At 39.2% G+C, this 20,788-nt stretch overlaps 1 protein-coding gene across 7 annotated transcripts in view; it reads right to left on the bottom strand.

Annotated features, from left to right (window-relative positions):
- The window catches only part of RAB19 (RAB19, member RAS oncogene family), a 24,286-nt gene extending 5,156 nt beyond the window's left edge, over positions 1-19,130 (bottom strand). Inside the window, exons 1-5 of one of the 7 annotated variants that reach the window (XM_027842243.1) lie at positions 19,016-19,130; positions 17,456-17,496; positions 16,298-16,392; positions 15,796-16,007; positions 2,071-2,254 (exon numbers count right to left, since the gene is read on the bottom strand). In XM_027842243.1, the coding sequence (XP_027698044.1) occupies positions 2,071-2,254; positions 15,796-15,996 (385 nt within the window). In that variant the 5' untranslated portion in view covers positions 15,997-16,007; positions 16,298-16,392; positions 17,456-17,496; positions 19,016-19,130. The remainder of the gene's footprint in view (positions 1-2,070; positions 2,255-15,795; positions 16,008-16,297; positions 16,393-17,455; positions 17,497-19,015) is intronic. The other 6 variants (XM_027842247.1, XM_027842245.1, XM_027842246.1 and 3 more) reach the window with 6 other exon arrangements.
- Positions 19,131-20,788: the final 1,658 nt, after the last annotated feature.

Genomic DNA, 20,788 nt, shown 5'->3' with positions numbered 1-20,788 from the left:
AATGATTTCACTGACTCCCTCTCATAATATTCCATGTTCTAGCCCAGGGGTGGGGAACCTGCAGCCTCTCAGGTGCAGCCTTTTGACAGAGTCCAAGTTTTACAGAACAAATCCTTCTATTAAGGGGATTTGTTCTGTGAAGTTTAGATTCAAAGGGCCACCTCTGAGGACCTAGAGGGCTACATGTGGTCTTGAGGCCACAGGTTCCCCACCCCTGTTCTAGCCTATTTGCTGTTCCTTGTACATGACATTGCATTTCCCACCTTTGCACATGCTATCCTATACCCCACTCCCACCCCATTCCCAGAAATTACTTTGTATTTACTTTCTACATATTTTACATTTACTTATCTGCATATTTATTACATAATTCCATAGAATGTAATCTCCTTCATGGCAGGCCCTGTTTTCTTTTTCTGTCTCAACTCTAGGATTAGATTATAAACTTCTTGAGGACAAGAATTATCTTTTACACCTTTGTATCCATCACAATACCTTGCATACAGTATATGCTCCATCAGTCTTTCTTACTGAATGAAATCCTTACTTCCTCCAATGTTAGGTCAAACTAGCATTTTCAGACATGGCCTCAAGCGAAGCAGAAATCACATTCAGGCCTCAGGGCTGCAGGCCTTCTAGCTTGTATGGCTACTTATTACCCTTTAGCCTCAGGGCTGCCTACAGTTCAATGCAATAATAGAGACTTAGTAAGTGGTTGTTGATGATTTTCTAGTTCATAATAAAAAATTGAAAATAAAAAAAATATTGAATTGAGTGGGTGTTGAATTGAATCAATTCTGTTCTTCAAATTTATCATCCTCTTTAATCACATTCAGAGATTTTAAAAAAGGCGAATTGCTCTCTCCTGCACAGAGAGCAACCTGGTTTCATTAAACAAGGTCTGGATATACTAAAAAAGGTAGATTCCAAATCCAAAATTCTGACTTCTGGGGAGAATCTCCCAGATCTGAAAAATGAGTGTGTTTGGCACTGATCTAAGCCACATGGGAGCCACAAAAAATGGCAGTCTGCTCTCTCAAGTAGCTTACGGCTTAGGTGGAGAAACCAGAGTTAGACCTGTGATATGATAGAGAGTACTCTCTAGGCAAAGTAGAAGATGAGTGCATAATTCAGAAAGGAGAAAGATCTGCAGGAGCCAGTTGTCAGGAAAGGATTCAGGGGACCTGAATTTAACTCATTGGAAGAAAGTGTGGCAAAATGGCTGTTTCTATTTCATTCCAGAGTGTAATTTTCCTCCTGGTGAGAAGCTGTAACCATCTCATCCAGAACAGAGCCTCTAAAGGCTTAAGAATGAGAATAATTTAAGGTCTATTAACAATGATTGATCAGCTAATTAGTTATTTATGAGCAGTAATAACTTATTTTGAAGGTCCCAGCACTGTGCATCAATAGCAACTTACTACAGCAATATATTCACATCACAATCTGTGGAATCTTTCTCTACATTTCCTTTGCTCCCCATGCCTATCTCTTTTATTCCATCTCTTTATTCCTTTTTTCTTTCTTCTCCTTTTCTTTCTCTTTCTCTTCCCTTCTGTCCCTTATCCTTTCATTCCTAGAATCTTCTCTGCCTCTGTCTCTTTCATCTGCTCATGCAAAGTATAGAATTAAACTATATTTTTGGCATTTTTTATCTATGTTCCCTGTTAATCTGGAAAAAAAAATAAGAAGGTCCTATTCATTAACATTTTGCATTTCACTAAAAATACTACCCAAAGTCCAATTAATTGCTTCCTATCTTTTCCTTCTAGGTCAGTGGCCCTTCATATAAAAAAGGATCCCTGTCCCTTTTTTTTTTTAAACTGTATGGTAATGGAATAATTTATTTCCTGCAGAGTTACTTGAGCTTAAATACTTTTGAATCACCCATACATGGATTCAGTATTTCATGTCAATGAGCTCTTCCTATTACACCAAAAAGTCATAATACATGGTGGGTGACTGGCTTAATAGGATGTCCTTATCCCAATGCTCCATGAAATTTAACCTGCTAAAAAGCCAAACTACTAACAGCAGACGATGATGTTAAATGCCTGTTAAATACTGTACCAATAAGCATTGTGACCAAATTTGCTGCCCCGTATTTTTCTACTTCATGGATCCAGTGAGGAACAGATTCAAATGTGGATCGCCTTGTCAGGTCATAGGCAATGATGGCAGCATTCGCACTTCTATAGTAGCTCTGGGCTATTGTCCGGAATCGCTCCTGACCAGCAGTGTCCCATACCTGCATCTGTCCAGGTAAGGAAAAGAGAGGAGCTAAGCCAACCCAGCATTACTACAGAACAAAGACAGTTTTTGCAAATCCTCCTACAGCCCAAAAGCTCCAAATGAAATCTCCAAGACCTGGTTCACTTAAAAAAATTTTTTTGGCATTTTTTTTTTTTGCAATCATATCCTACTATATCCACCACTGTCCCCACCTCTTGCCCACACCCTAGAGAGCCATGTCTTATAACAAAGAATAAAAAAGCAGTGCAGGGAAACTCACTTTTTAAAGGTCTGACATTATATGAAGCATCTCGCATGTATAATCCCTCACTTCTACAAAGAATGGGGGGAAGGTTCTACTGTGTACATGAAAATGTTCTTTTTTTTTCTTTTCTTGTTTTGTATTAAGTTTAAAATGAATAAAAAATTTTAAGGGCAGCTAGGTGGTAGAGTGGTTAGAGCACTGACCTTGGAGTCAGGAGGACCTGAGTTCAAATCTGGTCTCAGACCTGACACTTGATACTTACTAGCTGTGTGACCCAGGGCAAGTCACTTAACCCCAATTGCCTCATATAAAAATTAAAAAAAAAAAAGAATGGGGGAAGATATCTTCTCATAGCTCTTCTTTGGGGCTATGGAAAACTTAATAAAAATGATATTGGATTCCAGTGTGACAAAAGAATTTGGACACTCACTTAAAATTTATTTGTAATGGGATTTGTTAATGGACCACCCATCTAACTTCTCCTATTTCATTATACCACAAGCTACTGGAAGGATCATGGGACAGTGGGAGAACTGATGAACTTGGGCTCATGGAACCCGAGTACAAATCCTACCACTAATGTAGTAACTCTATGACCTGGTTAGTTATTTAACACCTTTAGGCCTCAGTTTTCTTATCTGTAAAAATGAAAGGATTTCAGTAGACAACCTCTGAGGTTCTACATCAATGATCCTTTGAGATTATCAGACTGCAAATTGTCTGAGGGTAGGAAGTATCATCACCATCACCATCTTACAACAACAGTCTAATAGAGTAGTGCTTTATACATGTTGTCATTTGAATGTTACAAGGAACCTGAGAAGGTGGCATTATTACTCCCGTCTTATAGTTGAGGAAACGGACTCAGAGTGATTTGTCTATGTCACATGGCTGGTAAGTGTCACATATGGGAAGTGAACCAGTCTTCATGATTCCAAGTCCAGCATTTTATCAACTACACCAGACTCTCTCTTCATGTCTTCCACATCTTTGTAGCCTTCACAGCGCTCAGCAGAGTGCCTTACCTGTTGCAAGCCCTCCATAAATGTTTGTAGAATAAACAGATGAATGAATGAATAAGCTTTAAGAGTGTAGGGATTATGTAGGTGAGGTACAGACAGTGCAAAAATGTGAGTATACTTTAAAAAACTACCACTCATATTAAATTATTATTAATTTTTAAAAAAAACTATTGACTTTCCAGGATGATGTCAGAACCTGGAAAGACCTTACATGAACTGATTCAAAGTGAAGCAAGCAGAACCAGGAGAATGGTGTACACAATAACAGCAATATTGTACGATGAACTGTGAACAACTTAGTTATTCTCAGCAATACAATGATTCAAAGGACTAATGATGAAACATGCTATCTGCCTCCAGAGAAAGGACTGATCTTATTTGAATATAGACTAAAGCATACTATTTTTCTTTCTTTTGTTCTTTTTAAAAATTTTTTGTTTGAGTCTTCTCATATTAGATGACTAATATGGAAATGTTTTACATGATTGCACATATATAAACTGTATCAGATTGCTTAACATCTCAGAGACGGGGGGAGAGGAGGGAGGGAAGTAGGCGATAGAATTTAGAGCTCCAAACTTTTTTTTTTAATGTTAAATTGTTTTAACATGTAATTGGGAAAAAGATAAAATATTATTTTAAAAAAATTAATGGTCCTGGAAAAAAATACTTTCTACCATGATAAAAAATGCTCTACCCACTAATAACCTGTTCTATGGTCAATCACACCAGATTATCTTGCTATCCAAGCATGAAAATCATACAGCAAATTTAACCTACACTTGTCTAGGAAATCAGACTTTATGGTTTGAAAGGACTGTTGTATTGCTTAATCAAAACAACAATTGACTGTTCTACAACAATTTTGGGGCAGCTAGGTGGCACAGTGGATACGGCACCGGCCCTGAAGTCAGGAGGACCTGAGTTCAAATCCGACCTCAGATCAAACGCTTGACACTTACTAGCTGTGTGACCCTGGGCAAGTCACTTAACCCCAATTGCCTAAAAATAAAAAGTTTTTAAAAAAACAAAAAACAGCAAGTTTGACCAAGATTTAAGCTTGAGCAATTGAATGAGAAGCTTTGTGAAACAGTGAAAGGAATGGAGCCTGAGAAGGTGAGAGACCTGGAGTTCTAGCCTGACATCTGTTCCTGTCAGTTATGTTGCTTCTCCTTTCTGGGCCTCAGTTTGCTTTTCTTTGTATCCCCAGTTCTTAGTGCTGACATATTGTAATTAATTGATAAGTGTTCTTTATGTTGAGAAGGCTTCACCAGATTGCCACGTAAAAAAAATATATTTTTTTAAAACGTTAAGAATCTTCAATCCAAGCTACGCACACTTAGATCCTAAGGACAAGTTTTCAATTCTCCAGTAAACTAGAAAAGGAGGTAATGACCCTATGAAAAGAGAGAAGTCATTGGCAAAAGAAAAGGTACATTTAGGTGATAACAAGGGGTGAAGATTGGGCTCCTACAAGATCTGGTAAATGTAGATCACTTGAATACACTTAAATGATTACCAATGCTAAAGACTAATTGACCTTTCTGAGGCAGCCAGGTGGTACAGTGGGTAGAGTGCCCTGTCTGGAGTCAGGAAGATTCATTTTCCTGAGTTCAAATCCAGCTTCAGACACTTCCTAGCTGCATGACCCTGGGCAAAAATCACTTAACCCTGTTTGCCTCAATTTTTCTCATCTGTAAAAGGAGCTGGAAAAGGAAATGACAAACTACTCCAGTATCTTTATCAAGAAAACCCCAAAAGGGGTCATGAAGAGTCCGAAGATGACTGAAACAACTCAACAATAACATTTCACTATTCTAGAGCGTTAAAGTGATTTACATACATAGTTTAGCCACAGAGTGGAAGGACAGGAATTCTTCCTAACCAAGAGAAGAAGGAATAAAAGCTCAGGGAGATTGAATGATTCTTCATATAACTTTGAGGGTGAGAAGGGGGAAAGAATTAAAATAATACAGAGAATTAAAGCTGCAAATGAATGGGGATCTCCTTCATTCCCCTTAACTGTTTAGAACCACCTAGAACATAAAATACCTGACATTATACCTGCCAAAACAGACACAAGAACTACAGGAACATAAATATAAAACATTTTTATGCAAATAAGGTAAGATCTAAATAATTGAAGTAATATTTATTGTTTGAGGGTAAAGTCAATAATAATAATAATAGTAATAGTAATAATAATAACAATAATAATAATAATGAGAATTTTACCTAACTAATCTATTTATTCATTGCCATCCCAATTAAATTACTAAAAAACTATCTTACTAAGTTAGAAAAAATAATAGCAATGATAATTTGGAAGAACAAAAGGTCAGGGAATTTTATTTTTTTCCAATTACATGTAAAGATAGTTTTCAATATTCATTTTTTATAAGATTTTGAGTTCCAGATTTTTTTCTCTCTCCTTCCCTCCAATCCCCCCACCCCAAGATGGCAAGCAATCTGATACAGGTTATACATGTGCAATCATGTAAACATATTTCCACATAAGTTGTGAAAAGAAGAAACAGGAAAAAAGGAAAAAGCCACACAAAAAAACAAAAACAAAAACACAAACAAAAAGAAAGCAAAAATAGTATGCTTTGATCTGCATTCAGTCTCCATAGTTCTTTTTCTGGCTGTGGATTTCCATCATGAGTCTTTTGGAGTTGTCTTAGATCGTCGTATTGCTGAGAAGAGGTAAATTAACGATAGTTGATTATCTCACAATGTTCTCCTGGTTCTTCTCACTTTACTCAGCATTGAGTCAAGAACTTTCAATGGCTCCCGAGTGTCAAAGGAATGAAATTCAAACTCCTCAGTCTAGCACTCAATCCAGCATCTATCCACCTTTCCATTTTTATATTAATCTTAGTACATTGCCCGATACAAAGTAAACATTTAAGAAATATTCTATCAATCAATCAATCAATCTACTATCTGTCTAATCTCATATTATTCCCCTCTACATTCCTATCAGCCAATCAAACTGGGCAACTCTGCGCTCACACAGTCACTGCTATTCTACATCTGTTGAATTCCCACCCACCCTTAAAAGTCCAATTCAAATGCCACTGCCTCTATGAAGCTTTTACTGATCACACTCACCAGAATCAACCTTCCCCTTCAGATGTTGGAGAACACATTCTTCTGTAGTTGTTTAATGTACTTTTCAGAAATCTCATTATGTATTTTTATTTTATTTTTTTTAATTTTTAGGCAATTGGGGTTAAGTGACTTGGCCAGGGTCACACAGCTAGTAAGTGTCAAGTATTTGGTCTGAAGCCACATTTGAACTCAGGTCCTCCTGACTTCAGGGCCAGTGCTCTATCCACTGTGCCACCTAGCTGCCCTTCATTATGTATTTTTAAAAATTGTATTTGTATCCCTAGTACTTAGCACAGTGTCTGCCTGGCACATAGCAAGTACTTAATGAATGCCTACTGACTTGACCAGACTTGTAATTTTATTTTTATAGGGAGTTGCCAGTAAGGAACTCTCTACCAGTACAGATCAGTACCTTCTCTGCAATTTATAGTCTTAGAGAATTGCCTGGGGAGCTGAGACTAAGTTAAGTGACTTGTCTAGGGTCACATAGACCATATGTATCAGATTAGGACCTGAACCCAGATCTTTCTGGGTTTGATGCCAATACTCTATCCATAATGCCTTCTAAGGTCATACAGTCAGTAAGCATTAGACACAGAATTTTACTGAGGTCTCTTGGTACCTTTGAGCCCAGATTCAGTGTCCTTCTCATTCTCAAACGCTTAATGACTGGTTTACACTTACAGTATTCATGCTTTCTTCACCTGCTCCTTCCACAATGCCCTGAAATCTAGCTTCTGCTGAAATGGTTCTCTGGGGGCAGCTAGGTGGCACAGTGGATAGATTACTGGCCCTGGATTCAGGAGGACCTGAGTTCAAATCCAGCTTCAGACACGTAACACTTACTAGCTGTGTGACCCCGGGCAAGTCACTTAACCCCATTGCCTAGTCAAAAAAAAAAAATTAAATGTTTCTCTGTAAAATCGGAATAATAACACCTTCCTCCTAGGATTGTTGTAAGAATCAAATAACACTGATAAAATGCATAGTACAATGTTTGGCACATAGTAGGTACTTAATAAGTACTTCTTTCCTTCCTTCCTTCCTTCTTTTATCCTTTCTTTTTTCCCTTCCTTTTTATCTTGCTTCCTTCCATCTTTCCAACGGCACCAGTATAGGAGGAGGTTGCATGATACAGGAGAAGGGACACTGGCCTGGGAATCAGCAGACCTGGGTTTTAGTCCCTACACTACTAGTAACTGGCTACATGGCTTTGAACAAGCCATTTAGTTTTTCTGGCCCTCAATTTCTTCAACTGTAAAATAACAGTGTTAGAGCAGAGGATCTTTTAGGTCCCCTTAAGCTCTAAAATGCTAAGGTAAGGACTCTTGCTAAATCTCAAGGCCTATTGTCCTTGAATTCTCCAGTACATCTGATGCTGTCTACCACCTCCTTTGTTACTGAAATTCTCTCCGAGCTTTGGCTTCCACAATGTTACCTTATCCTGGTTTTCCAATTACTTCTCTAGTTGTTCCTTCTGTTTTCTGGCCTTAGTCCTGTTTTTCCTCTTACCTCTTAACTGAGGATGTTCCCAGAAGCTAGTTCTTAACTCTTTGTCCTTTTTTTTCCTTACTCTCCCCTCTATGGAAAATTAATAAAGTGCTATCAGAAATATAAAATGTTTACCCCAAGGAGGCCAACGACAGAAGGTTCAAAATACCCATGGCAACTCTTTCTGAAGTAGTGAAAAATGCAAAACATAATAGGTGCTCCTCAATTGTGGAATGGCTGAATAAACTGTGATGCATGAATGTAATGGAAAATTACTGTCTGTTAGAGGAAGCATAAAACTCCCCAAACTCTCAAATGTTCAAAGACCAGACTAAAATGTAATTGGGAAATGTCAAATAAAATAAATATAAATAAAATACAACATCGATAATGTTTATTGTTGGTTTCCTAAGTCAGTATGCAGCCCACATTTCTACATGAGTGTGACACCACTGCTTTAAGGAACAATAGATGTGTGGACACAGGATATACATGAGAAGATGCCTATGAACTGTTTTAGAGGAAAGGACCAGGAAGATTAAACAAACAAACAACTAACAAGCACATAAATGATAACAACTGAAATAAAACTCAAGTCAAATGCAACCATCAGGATAATCCATGCCAATAAAGTAAAAATGGCAATGCTACTAAATGCCATGATTAATATTGGTTCAGATGACTGATATTGGGAAGCATTACCTACCACTTTGGAGAAAGATGGTGGACTTTGAGTAGGAAATATTGCACACTCTGCTGTTTTTTTTTTAATTGTTGTTATATGGCAGGGTGGATGGATGGCTTATTTGAAAGGGTATTTAATGGAAAAAATAGAAATGTATTAATGAAATATTAAAATATATACATGGGCAGTTAGGTGGTACAGAAGATACAGCATTGAGCTTGGAATCAGGAAGATTTATATTCATGAGAAATATCTGGCATCAGATATTTCCTATCTGTGTGACCCTGGGCAAGTCATTTAACCCTGTTGGCTTCAGTTTTCTCATCTAACTAGAGAAGGAAATGGCCATCCACTCTAGTATATCTACCAAGAAAATCCCAAAAGGGGTCATAAAGAGTTGGACATAACTGAAATGCCTCAACAACAAAAAACCAAAATATATACATACAAGATATAATTATTTGTGCCTATGGCTCTAGCACTTTTTACTGATGACTCCCAAATCTAGAGGTATGGTCACGTCAATTTTCCAAGTGCTATTCCCATCTAGATAAAATCTCTACATTCTCATCAAGTCAATGGCTTCAAACCATAGTGTCCCAAACTGAACTGGTCTGTCCAAAACCACCTTCCCTGAATTACAGTGGATAGACTTGGATTCAGGAGAACCTGGGTTAAAACTCCTTTACCTCTAGGCAAGTCACTTAACCTCTCTATCTCAGTTTCCTTTTTTGTATAATGGGGATAATAATAGCACCAACTTCCTAGGGTTCTTGTGAGGATCAAATGAGAACCTTAGAGCACTAAAAAAAAAATCTTAGCTATTATTATTTTTTCCCCTCAGAAATTCCTGTCTATGGCAATGGCACCACTAATCACCCAATCTCAAAAACTTGGAGGCATCTTTACTTCTCTCCTTTAAATTATCTTACAAATCAGTCATCAAAAACTGTTGTTGAGTCCTATCCTACTCTTCATGACCCCACTTGACATTTTCTTGGCAAAGATACTGGAATGATTTGCCATTTCCTTCTTCAGCTCATTTTGCAGATGAGGAACTGAGGCAAACAGGGTTAAGTGACTTGCCCAGGGTCACACAGCTAGTCAGTGTCTGAGGCCAGATCTGAACTCAGGGAGATTAGACTTCTTGACTCCAGGCTCTCTATCCACTGCACTACCTAGCTGCCTAATTACTCAAAGACTATTACCTCTCTGTTTTTTAAATGTCTCTTGCAACCAGGAGTGAGCTGGAACCAGTTCCTATGGCTCTGACTCTCAGAGCTAATTGAATTTTCAATATGAATACTACTAGGAGATATGTTTGCATTTAGGAGCCCTATAGGTTTCCTTAACTGGGTCTCCCAAGCCCTAGAATTGCATTCTCTTTTGAGAACTTTGAAATCACAATAGCTTTACGAGGTTCCTAGCAGGAGTGTGGAGCCAGCTCCAACGAGAGAGGAAATTGCTGAATGTTCAATGTGAGTCATAAATACTTAGAATATCAGAATGCCTCAGAAATCAATCAATGCTACAAATCAGGGCTTGCTTTATCGTTTTGTTGATTGTCTAAATTTAGGAAAGTGATGGAGAAAATGTTAATAATGCGGATTAAACTTTAATCTGTGTAGTGTATACTTTTCCCCCCTTAGGGAACCTGTAGTTTAATAATAAGAATAAGAAGTTATTTATTAACCCCTGGTTGCCCCTATTCCATTTTCTGGTCCAGGTGTTCATAATTATACCTGGATTAGTATGACAGCTGCCTAAGTCGTTTCCCTGATTTTCATCTCTCTCCATTCTAGCCCAACCAGCACAGGGCTGCCAGATTAGTCTTCCTTAAAGGTTTCTTTCATCAATCACATAACTCACAATGCCCATCAAAAACCTTCAATGACCCCTAATTTCTTATCAAGATACAGCTAAATTCCTCCCCTCCCCCAACCTGGCTTTCAACTTCTTCCATAATCTGATCTCATCCTCATTTATCCAGTCTTATATATCTTATTATTTTCTCCAACACTTCTCTATTAGGTTGTCCCAGGAAAATGGCATCTTTATTCCCTCTGGGCCTTGACTGTTCCCCTCTCGTTGACCTGCCTGCCTTCCCCCATCTGCTTTTCCCAATGCCAGCTTCTATCTTTCAGGGCCTAATCCAAACCTAAGAAGACTTCCAGACCAGACTAATGTTCCCCTTCTCTGAACTTCTCTAGCATTTATAGGCTATAAAGTATAATTCAGAATTTGATTATATACTTTTATGTTTCCTTCCAGTGAGTGATCCTTTTATCTATGCAGATTGCAATTCTTCTAAAGAGCTTTGGACTTAGAATCAGACAGCCAGAGTTTGACTCTTGCCTCAAATTTGATGCGTGGGAAGTCATTTAATCCCTTAAAATCTCAACTCCCACCAACAAAATGGGAATAACAGTACTTACACTACCCACCCCTCTGAATTGTTGTAAAGAAACACAACAATTTGCTTTGCAAAATGACTCTGGAGTAAGAGGATCCTGCCTTTGAGGCTTACTGCCAGGGACCTTAGTCAAATCACTTAATCTCCAAGAGCCCAAGTTTCCTCATCAGCAAAAGAAAGGGGTTGGACTAAATGACCTCTAAGGTTACAACTCTAGAAACCTTAAGAAGCTATCTAAATGTTATCACTTTTTTTAAACACTTAAAAAAAAACCCAACGAATTTCAAATGTTTTGCTGGGGCCTCAATCTATAGGTATAAGTCTTTGGGACCTCCTGAGTACTGATTTCTCCAGCCTTCCAGAATAGAAATGTGTACCCTAGAAAGAGAAAGCTAAAGGGTGACTTAATTAGAGTCTCTCTAGTAAAAGCTCTTTGTTGGGAAGAGGATGGGGATAGATTTGAGCCCAAATTTAGGTTCTTTCAGTCTATGGGCAACAGAAGTGAACAACAGAAAATGGGCTTAACTGAAAGCAGGAAAATTGTGGCTCCATATAAGGAAAAGCTGCTTGGTGAAACATAAATTACTCTATGCTAAACATTAAACAATAGAAGCATTAATTTTAAAACTTGCAGAGGCCTTTGGAAGACATTGGGTGCCACCCCTTCATTTTCCAAATGAGAAAACTAAGGCCCAGAAGTATTAGGTCACTTGCCAAAAATCATTTATGTAGCAAGTATCAGAACCAGCATTTGAACTCAGGTCCTCTGACTCAGAATCAGTAGTTTATCACTATACTCTTGTACTGATGGGGATGGGATCAGAATTCATAAAAGGAAAAGACCATGTCTTTGGGATCTGGACCCCAAAAAGGAAAATCTCTGGCGTTTGCCCGAGGCTGTAATCCACTTCACTGGCCTTTCCTTATGGCTACACCCAATCTCCCAATTCTGTTCTGTTACCTCGCAATTGCCCCTGGCCACTTCCCACCCTAAATCCTGTCTAGACTCCATTCTCCCTGGCCACGTGGTCCAGGTCCCTGGAGTTCTGATCACTCCAGCTTACTGGCCACTCCCACAAAGATCCTCTTTAGACCCCTGCTCCAGTTACCCCAGACTACTTGGCCACTCCTGGATCCCTCCCCAGTCTTTCTGTATATAAGATTCATCTTGTCTCCATTAAGGTGCTCAGATTCTTATAATCTAACCAAGGGCTCAGATTCTTAAGATCTGGCTGGCTTGCATTAGTGATACAAATGCTTAGATTCCTTAAGAATCTGGCAAACATGGCAAATGTTCTGATAAACCTTGTCTTTGGCTGAAAGAAGGCTTGGGTTAAATTCATTTGGGCAGGACCTGAGTGTTGTGATTTTGGGGTCCCAGCATCCCTAAACTAATCTCAACAGTACCTCCAAAAAAAAAAACCAATCCTCTATTTCTTGAGAATCTTCTTTTTGTGTCTAGCAACTAGTACAAATCACTTTGAAGCTCAATGTCTGGAAAGTTAGTCATTTTACTTGATTTTGGAGGTGGAAAAAGTTATTAGTGTAATGTTACTTCCAAATCTAGTGGCCTTTTCTCAATCCTCATCCTTCTCGACCTCTCTGCAGCCTTTGACAATGTTGATCACCCTCTTCTTCTCTCTAGGTTTTTTGACTTTGCTATCTGACCTATTCTCAGTTTCCTTTGATGACTCTTTATCCAGGTCAGTGATGGTGATGGTGGCTCTGTACTGAGCCCTCTTCTCCCTCTATACTATTTTACCTGGTGACCTCATCAGCTCCCATGGGTATAATTATCATCTCTATGCAGATGACTAGCATATTTATATAGGTTGCCCTTGTCTCTCCTGAGCAGTCACATATCACTAAATACCAACTGAACATTTCAAACTGGCCATCCTGTAGGCATCTCAAACTCAACACATTCAAAAGAAAACTCATCATATTTCTCAACCCTCCTCTGAACTTCCCTATTTTCGTCAACAGCACTACTTTCCTCCATGTCACCTTGGTTTACCACCTAGGAACCATCCAGAATTCCTTAGATTTCCTCAATCTCCACATCAATTCTTGTTACTTCTGTCTCCACAACATCTCTTGAATAATCCATTCCATTAGCTCTATTGTTGCAGCCATGGTCCTAGGGTGGGTCCCAATTACCTCTTACCGGGAAGGTTTCATCAGCTTCCTCATTGGTCTACTTGACTCAACTTTCTCCTTTAATCCATCTTCCATAAAGCTACCAAATCACTCCTCTGCTGAATAAATTCCAGTGGCTTCCCCTAAAATTGAATGTAAAGTCCTCTGTTTGGCATTTTAAGCTCTCTAAAACCTCACATCAACCTACCTTCCCGGCCTTATGCTTCCCTTACCTACCCTATGGTTTAGACAAATTGACCTTGTTGTCTCTCCTGCATGGCCCTCTGTTTCCTGTCTCCAAGCTTCTGCACTTGATCTCCATCCCTCTTTCTTCACCTCAGCTTCTTAGAATTCATAGCTTCCATCAAAACTTTGCTTGAACATTCACCTTCCACATGAAGCCTCTTCTGATCCTCCCCTAGTGACTGGCACCTCCCCCTTCCCACCCCTAAATCCCCATACACACACCATATCTATATTTATATATGCACCTATTGTTTCCCCTATAAACTCTAAGCTTGAGGGAAGGCACTGTTTCATTCTTCTGTATCTCTAGTGCCTGGCATAGAATAGTCAACTAATAAATGTTTGCCAATAGATTGGTTAATTAATTGATTGATTGAACTGGGGGCTCAGGAAAAACTTCCTGTCAGAGTTTTCACCTGAGTTGAACCTTGAAAGAAGGTGGGGATTCTAAGTGGCATAGATGAGGAGGGAGCACAGAACATGAATGAAGGACAGACTGGGCCAAAGAACAAAGCTGGAGATGAAATGGCAATTTGGGACAACAGGCTGTAGGACAATTTGGATGGAATATAGAGCGAGTGAAGAGAAGTAAAAAGAAATGTCTGGAAGTAGTTGGGAGCCTACGAGAGAATTCATATAGAGTTTTCAGGTTTTCACAGTTCTTTAGATATGTTACCTAACTTGATCCTGAAAACAACCAGGTAAGGTAGGTGTTATTATGATACCCATTTTCCAGATTGAGGAAATTGAGGCTAAAAGAGGTTAAGTGATTTACCCAGGGTCACACAGGTAAGTGCCTGATGACGGATTCTGACTTAGGTCTTCCTGATTCCAAGTCCAACACTTTGGACATGCTAGGCTGAGGAGTCTGTGCTTTCACTTAAAAGCAGGAGGGAGGGCTATGAATTGGTCCAGCCATTCAGTAAAGCAATTTGGAATTATGTCCAAAAAGTTACTAAAATTTTGTATACCCTTGACTCAGCAATGCAATTACTAGGTCCATCCACCTCAAAGAGATCAAAGAAATAAGGCTCAGGGCCATAAAAACAAAAATATTAATATTATTGCATCATAAGAAATTATGAAAGGAGAGGTTTGAGAGAAAGCTGGGGAGAGTTTGTATGAGTCAATACTAAGTGAAGTGAGCAGAACCAGGAGAACAATTTCTACAAAAGCAACTTTGAAAGACTTAAGAACTCCTTTGAATGCAATGACCAATCAAAATTTCAGTGGCTCAGTGATAAAGCATATTAATCCCTTCCTGACAGATGCAGAATAAAACATTTATTTTTAGATGTGACCAATGGGAAAATTTGTTTTGTTTAACTAGGTATATTTCTTTGAAATGTTTTCTCTTCCCCCAACTGGGGAAGGAAGAGAGTAAGGATAGAGAAGTCACAAAACAAAAAGGGAGAAAAAAGAAAAGAGAAAAAAGAGTCATTGAAGCATTTAAGAAAAAAAAATGCACAGAGAAGAACACAGAGAAGGCCAGTAAGAATCACATACAAGAGGACAGTTTTGAAAGTTACATGTTATTTATTATATTTAAAAAGAAAAACAAGTTTTACATATAATAGAGAATTACAGTTTCCTGTACAATCTCCTTTCCTCTTCTACTATGTATATAGAAGTGTTCCTCATATTTGGGGTTTGTTAGGTTCAGAATTTTAAAAAATTAAAAGCCATATGGAGCCACTGAAGATTCTTGAGCAGGGGAGTAACACAGTCTCACTTTTATTTGAGGAATATTAATTTGGCAGCTGTGTAGAGGATAGATTTGAGATGTGAGAGAATGGAAACAGCGAGACCAATTAGGAAGCTATTACAGCAGTCCAGGTTGAGTGTTGAGGAAAGCCTGAACCAAATAGTAACTGTGATTGGAAAGAAAGTGACAGATAGGACAGATGCTGAGGTAAAGTTGCAAGACTTGACAATTGATTGTATTTGAGACATGGGGGGCAGGAGAGGGCAGAGACAAGAGTTGAGGTGGAGTCCAGAGTCGAAAACCTGGGTGGGGGGAATGGTCAACACAACTGGGAAGTATGGAGGAGAATTAAGGAGAAGCTACCCAGTGCCTTTTGTATGTCTGGGGCTAAAAGCCAGGGCAATTTAAAACTCCAACATCTTGTTAGTAACAGAGGCAGTATCAATCTTACTGGGTCTCTCCTTTCATTTTACAGTCTCTTACCTTCACTTTTTTCCCATCTATCTCAAGAGAGCGCACAGTGAAGTCCACACCAATTGTATTCTGTTGTGTGTCTGTATAGAATCCAGATTTAAAGTGTTGCACCACGCAAGTCTTTCCCACATTCGAGTCTCCAATGAGGATGATCTTGAACAAATAGTCAAAAGTCTCATCTGGTGCCCGGACGAAACTGGAAAACTGCATGGTTCTTAGGGCTCAGATGGGTCAAGGGAGACAAAAAGGAGAAATATAGATTTTAGGATACATTTGGGTATTGAAAGATGCTCTGGGAGGGGAGATGCCCTTACATAGGCTCACGTCTGTTAGAGGTGTGATATGATTTCTGGGAATGCCTATAAGAAAAAGATATCCTCATTTTCCCTTCTGGGTCTAGCTTAAGGCCACTTCATATTCTGTCCCCTCTGTAGTTAACACCACTAACTGAAACTCCAGTCATAGTAAAATAACATAAACAAATTCCCACATACTAATGTAAATCAATTACCATAATGAAGACATCAAAAGAATCTAGAAATCATCCCAGCCAGCAAACACTCGATTTGCAAGCAGAGATATCTAGCAGCCAAGGGCAACACCAGGCTAGAAAATAAAATAATTTGTAAAAGTTCAGAGAAGAAGATGATAGAAGGTTATGATCAGTAGTGCCTCTTAAAACAGTGAAAAGCAGTGGAGGTAAAAATAATTTTATAGGAAACTGAGTAATACCCAATAAGATGAAAATCATCCCCAGGATAAAACTGGAAGGACAAGGAACAGATTAAAAAAGCAAAAGCCCTGTAAAAATTCCTATCATCAACTTTAATCCATCAATGACAGTGGAGTTACAATATTTGGACTCTTATCATCACAGTTCCCATTGTGCTGTAGAAGAAAGTAGAAAGCCTGAAAGAAAACAAAGATGGGAAAAGCAGCTGACCCAGACCAAGGATACACAGAAGTCCACGTGGGAAGAGATACAATAATGAGCTCATTGATGGATAAATTTTCAAAGTATTTGAAAGAGGGAAGGTCACTAAAAGTTCGTTTTTTAAAACCCCCCAAACTATTGTTCCTTATTATTACTCCTTCCCAAGGAAACAGAGAAAATATCAGACACCACTGACCTGCAGTCATTTCTCATGTTTTAAAAAAAACTCTTAAAAGAATAATCTATAAATATATTGAAGCTTGATGAAGGTATGAGAAAAGGAACAGGCAAATTTTTTACAGATATTGTATACAATAGGATATCACATTTAAAACTGATTGAAAGGTATTGAGAATAGAGGATCCCTCTGTGCTTATTATTTGTTCACTATAAAAAAGCAGTTGATTCCACAGTGATTCTACACTTAACCAAATGGTTAGTTGATTTAGTAAATGTAGGTTATTTCTTGGGAGCTGCAATCCATATCCAATCTTTCAACAACTCATGCATCTTGCTTTCTTCCAATCTCAAAGAAGTAAACTGGCTTTAGAGTTAGATGACTCAGGTTGGGCATGAAAAAGTGAAAGGTTATCCAGTAAGGGTCATAGGAAGAAGAGATGAATGGTGGTGATATTTGTTTAAGCACGGGCAGCTAGGCAGAGCAGTGGATAGAGCACCGGCCCTGAAGTCAGGAGGACCTGAGTTCAAATCCAGCTTCAGACACGTAACACTTACTAGCTGTGTGACCCCGGGGCAAGTCACTTAACCCCAATTGCCTAAAAAAAAGAAAGAAAAGAAAAAAAAACACTATAAAGAGATATTTGTTTAAGCAGCAATTTGTCAACCTAACAAGAATAGTTGAGGGGTCCATTGTCTTCCTGAGGCATGGATTTGATGGAAAACTCCCAAGACCTGTCAAAACTGATGACTATCACTGATTTCTATTGATTCTTGGGGATACAAGTGACAATGAAATTTAATAATGACAAATAGGTTTGATTTTTTTTTTGGTGAGGCAATTGGGGTTAAGTGACTTGCCCAGAATCACACAGCTAGTGTTATGTGTCTGAGGCCGGAAATAATGACAAATAGGAAGACTTACACTTAGGTTTAAACATTTTAACTTCACAAATCCACGATGGAGAAATGTGAATACATAGTACTTTGTTCCCTAAAAAAGATCTAAAAGTTTGAATGAACCATAAATTCAATGAGTCAGTGGTGACAAGGTATCCAAGAAAATTAAGGCAACTTTCAACTTCAAAAGCATTTATTAAACACCAACTATGTGCCAGTTGCCCAGGTCATAAATACAAAAGTAGCCAAACAGTCCCTGATCTTATGGGCATTCTATCAGGAAAATTTGAAATCCAAATTAAATTCCCTTAATTTCTACCTGTTGAAGGTACAACTCAAATTCTGCGCTTTCTTTCATGACTTCCCTAATTCCTTTGCTTGATAATAAAGTCCCCGTACAGACTGCATATAACATTTTGTTTTGCAATTCTCTAATAGACATAGCATGAAATATTGTGTAGTATGAGAAAACCAGGAAGACTTGGGTTCAAGTCCTACTTCTGATCATTGTCAATGGGATCCTAGGGCAAATCATTTAATCTCTTGGTGCTCTAGGCAACACATTAAACCTGTAAATCTCATAGCAGAATGCTTGGCATAGGGAACTTTCTTATCGGAGGGTCCCCTAAACCACAGAAATCACAGTTCCTGATCTCCTCTTATGGTAATGTTAGAGCTTTCTTGGAGTCTTAACTCCCTCCTAGATAGAGTTCCTGGAGAAAAATGTCTGTATCTTATCTAAATTTCTTATCACCTCAGCATCTAGTACTTGATAAATATTTGTGCTTTTAAATAAGGGAGTACTTCACACCTCTTTTTGGAAAGTCAGAAATCGACCAATAATTTCCTTTTACCTACAGCAAAACCATCCATCTATAAGACAAGATATATAAATCCATTCAACTTTCCTTTTTTCCCATTTAAAAGCCAAAGAAAGCCCTAGCACTTCCGCCCTCTTGTCCCTGGAACACGAGCTGAAATCTCATTTGGCGTATCCCTCCCCTTCCCAGGTCTTCTCTAGGGTTTCCAGTAAACCTTTCTCACCTTTCTCCACCAAGAAAAAAACCAACCCCCATTAAAAAACCCCAACCCCTAACCCCTCACCCAAAATCCGTCAACTCTCACCCAGCAAGCAATGTAATTGTTTACTCTACCGCTGCTTCCTCCTCCTTTATTCTATCTTGTGCCTCCTTCATTTTTGGGTCACCTCTTGCTTACCTGTTTTTTCTCACCTGTGCCAGCAGGTATTGATTTTTCTTTAGTTTTCTTTCCTTGTCTTTAACCCCCTTCCACTGTTCTCATTGCTCGGTGGGAAGCGTAGTTCTGTCCCCCAGGTGGCAGCTACAGAAAGTGAAAGGAAAACTCAATCCCCTCGCATCCACCCCACCCTAGCGTGGAGCCAAATCCTTCTCATTACCAGAGAAGTAGAAGGCTCTAAACTGACTAGACAATGCTGAGTGATAGCAGCTTTCCCACTAAACGTTTCTTATGCACAGTGAAAAAACTGGAGACAAAAAAAAAAAAGCCAATTAACTCACCCATTACCTCCAAAGCTGCCTCTAGTTTCTTTTCTTCTTTCCATCAACGTTTCCCACCTGTCCTTTTTTAGGGAGCTTGGGAAATAATCAACATAGGCAGTAGATATTGAGATTTCTATGGGAAAGTTTTAAGTGACTGGGCCAGCTTTGTAGAGTCAAAACTGTCTTGAAGGATTCATTGCGGAAGAGGAATAGATGTCAGGGGGGAAAAAAAACAACCCAAAACCGAACACCTGAGCTGAATTGGCAAGGGTTTTTTTTGTTTGTCTGGAGGAGAAGGTTGGTTCCCCCACCCCTACCCCTGCAGAAAAACCTGGGAAGGGGAGAATTGAACAATTGTTGCTTCACTTCTAAATAACCACAAGAAGACAAGGTTAATTATCTAGGGGCTATTGGGAGCTCAGAATTTATCAATTCATCATGGTGTCTGCTGGCTTCAAGGGAAAGTTGATTTTTTTTTTAACTCATCTATAATCTGGAATGAATTCTGCTTTAGTCTTAACAAAAGTGTGAGGACTAGATCCACCTTTGCTGTAGGGGTAAAATGTAAGAATCCAAACAATAATATGGGTCTGGTGGGGTACTGGGCAGAGGCTGAGACCTTTGTCCCAATTTGGGCCCCATTTGTCTATGGGCCCTAGAAAACCCTTGGACTGTCCTAGAATTCTCCCACTTGATCCAGGAGGTCTCTGGTGTTCCCCTGAAGCCACATCAATTGGCCTTTCATTGTGGCTACGCCCAATTTCCCAATTCGCTGTTACCCTTGACCTAGCCTAGCCCCTCCATTGTCTTACCTCCCGATGGTCACAGGTCACTTGCCCCCCTTAATCCTATCAAGGCTCCATTCTCCCTAGGCCACATGGTCCAGGTCCCTAGAGTTCTATTACCTCATAGACAGTATACTTGGCTACTCCTAGATCCCTCCCATAGTCTTTCTGCATATAAGGTCCATCTTGTCTCCATTAAGATGCTCAGATTCCTTAAGAGTCTGGCTAATAAGGCAGATCTTTAATAAACCTGGTCTTTGGCTCAAATAAGGCTTGGGTGGAATTCTTTCAGCAGGACCTGTGTGTCGGGATCTTGGGGTCCCAGCAACCCTAAGTCTCTAGACCTCATCAGGGACACCCACTAAGCAAGCTATGTGAAAGAGAGGTTCTGGGATGTAGTAAATGGAAGGTTGGTTTTGGAGTCAGCAAGACTTGGTTTTAAGGTCTGCCTCTAACACATAGTAGCCCCATTACTATGGACAAATCACATCTCAGTATCCCTAGGTTCTCTAAGAGTGGAGTTGCTGATCTGTATTGGTGGAGATTTTCACATCAGAGAGATCTCTGAGCTGATGGAATCTCAGCCCCATGCATGCGTGTGCGTGTGTGCGCGAGCAAGTGTGAGAGAGAGAGAGAGAGGCAATTGGGGTTAAGTGACTTGCCCAGAGTCACACAGCCATTGAGTG

Source organism: Vombatus ursinus, unplaced genomic scaffold (assembly GCF_900497805.2).
Source record: "Vombatus ursinus unplaced genomic scaffold, bare-nosed wombat genome assembly UNPS02014870.1, whole genome shotgun sequence".
In the NCBI taxonomy this organism is placed as follows: Eukaryota; Metazoa; Chordata; class Mammalia; order Diprotodontia; family Vombatidae; genus Vombatus; species Vombatus ursinus.
This window is presented reverse-complemented; position numbering and strand designations above follow the sequence as displayed.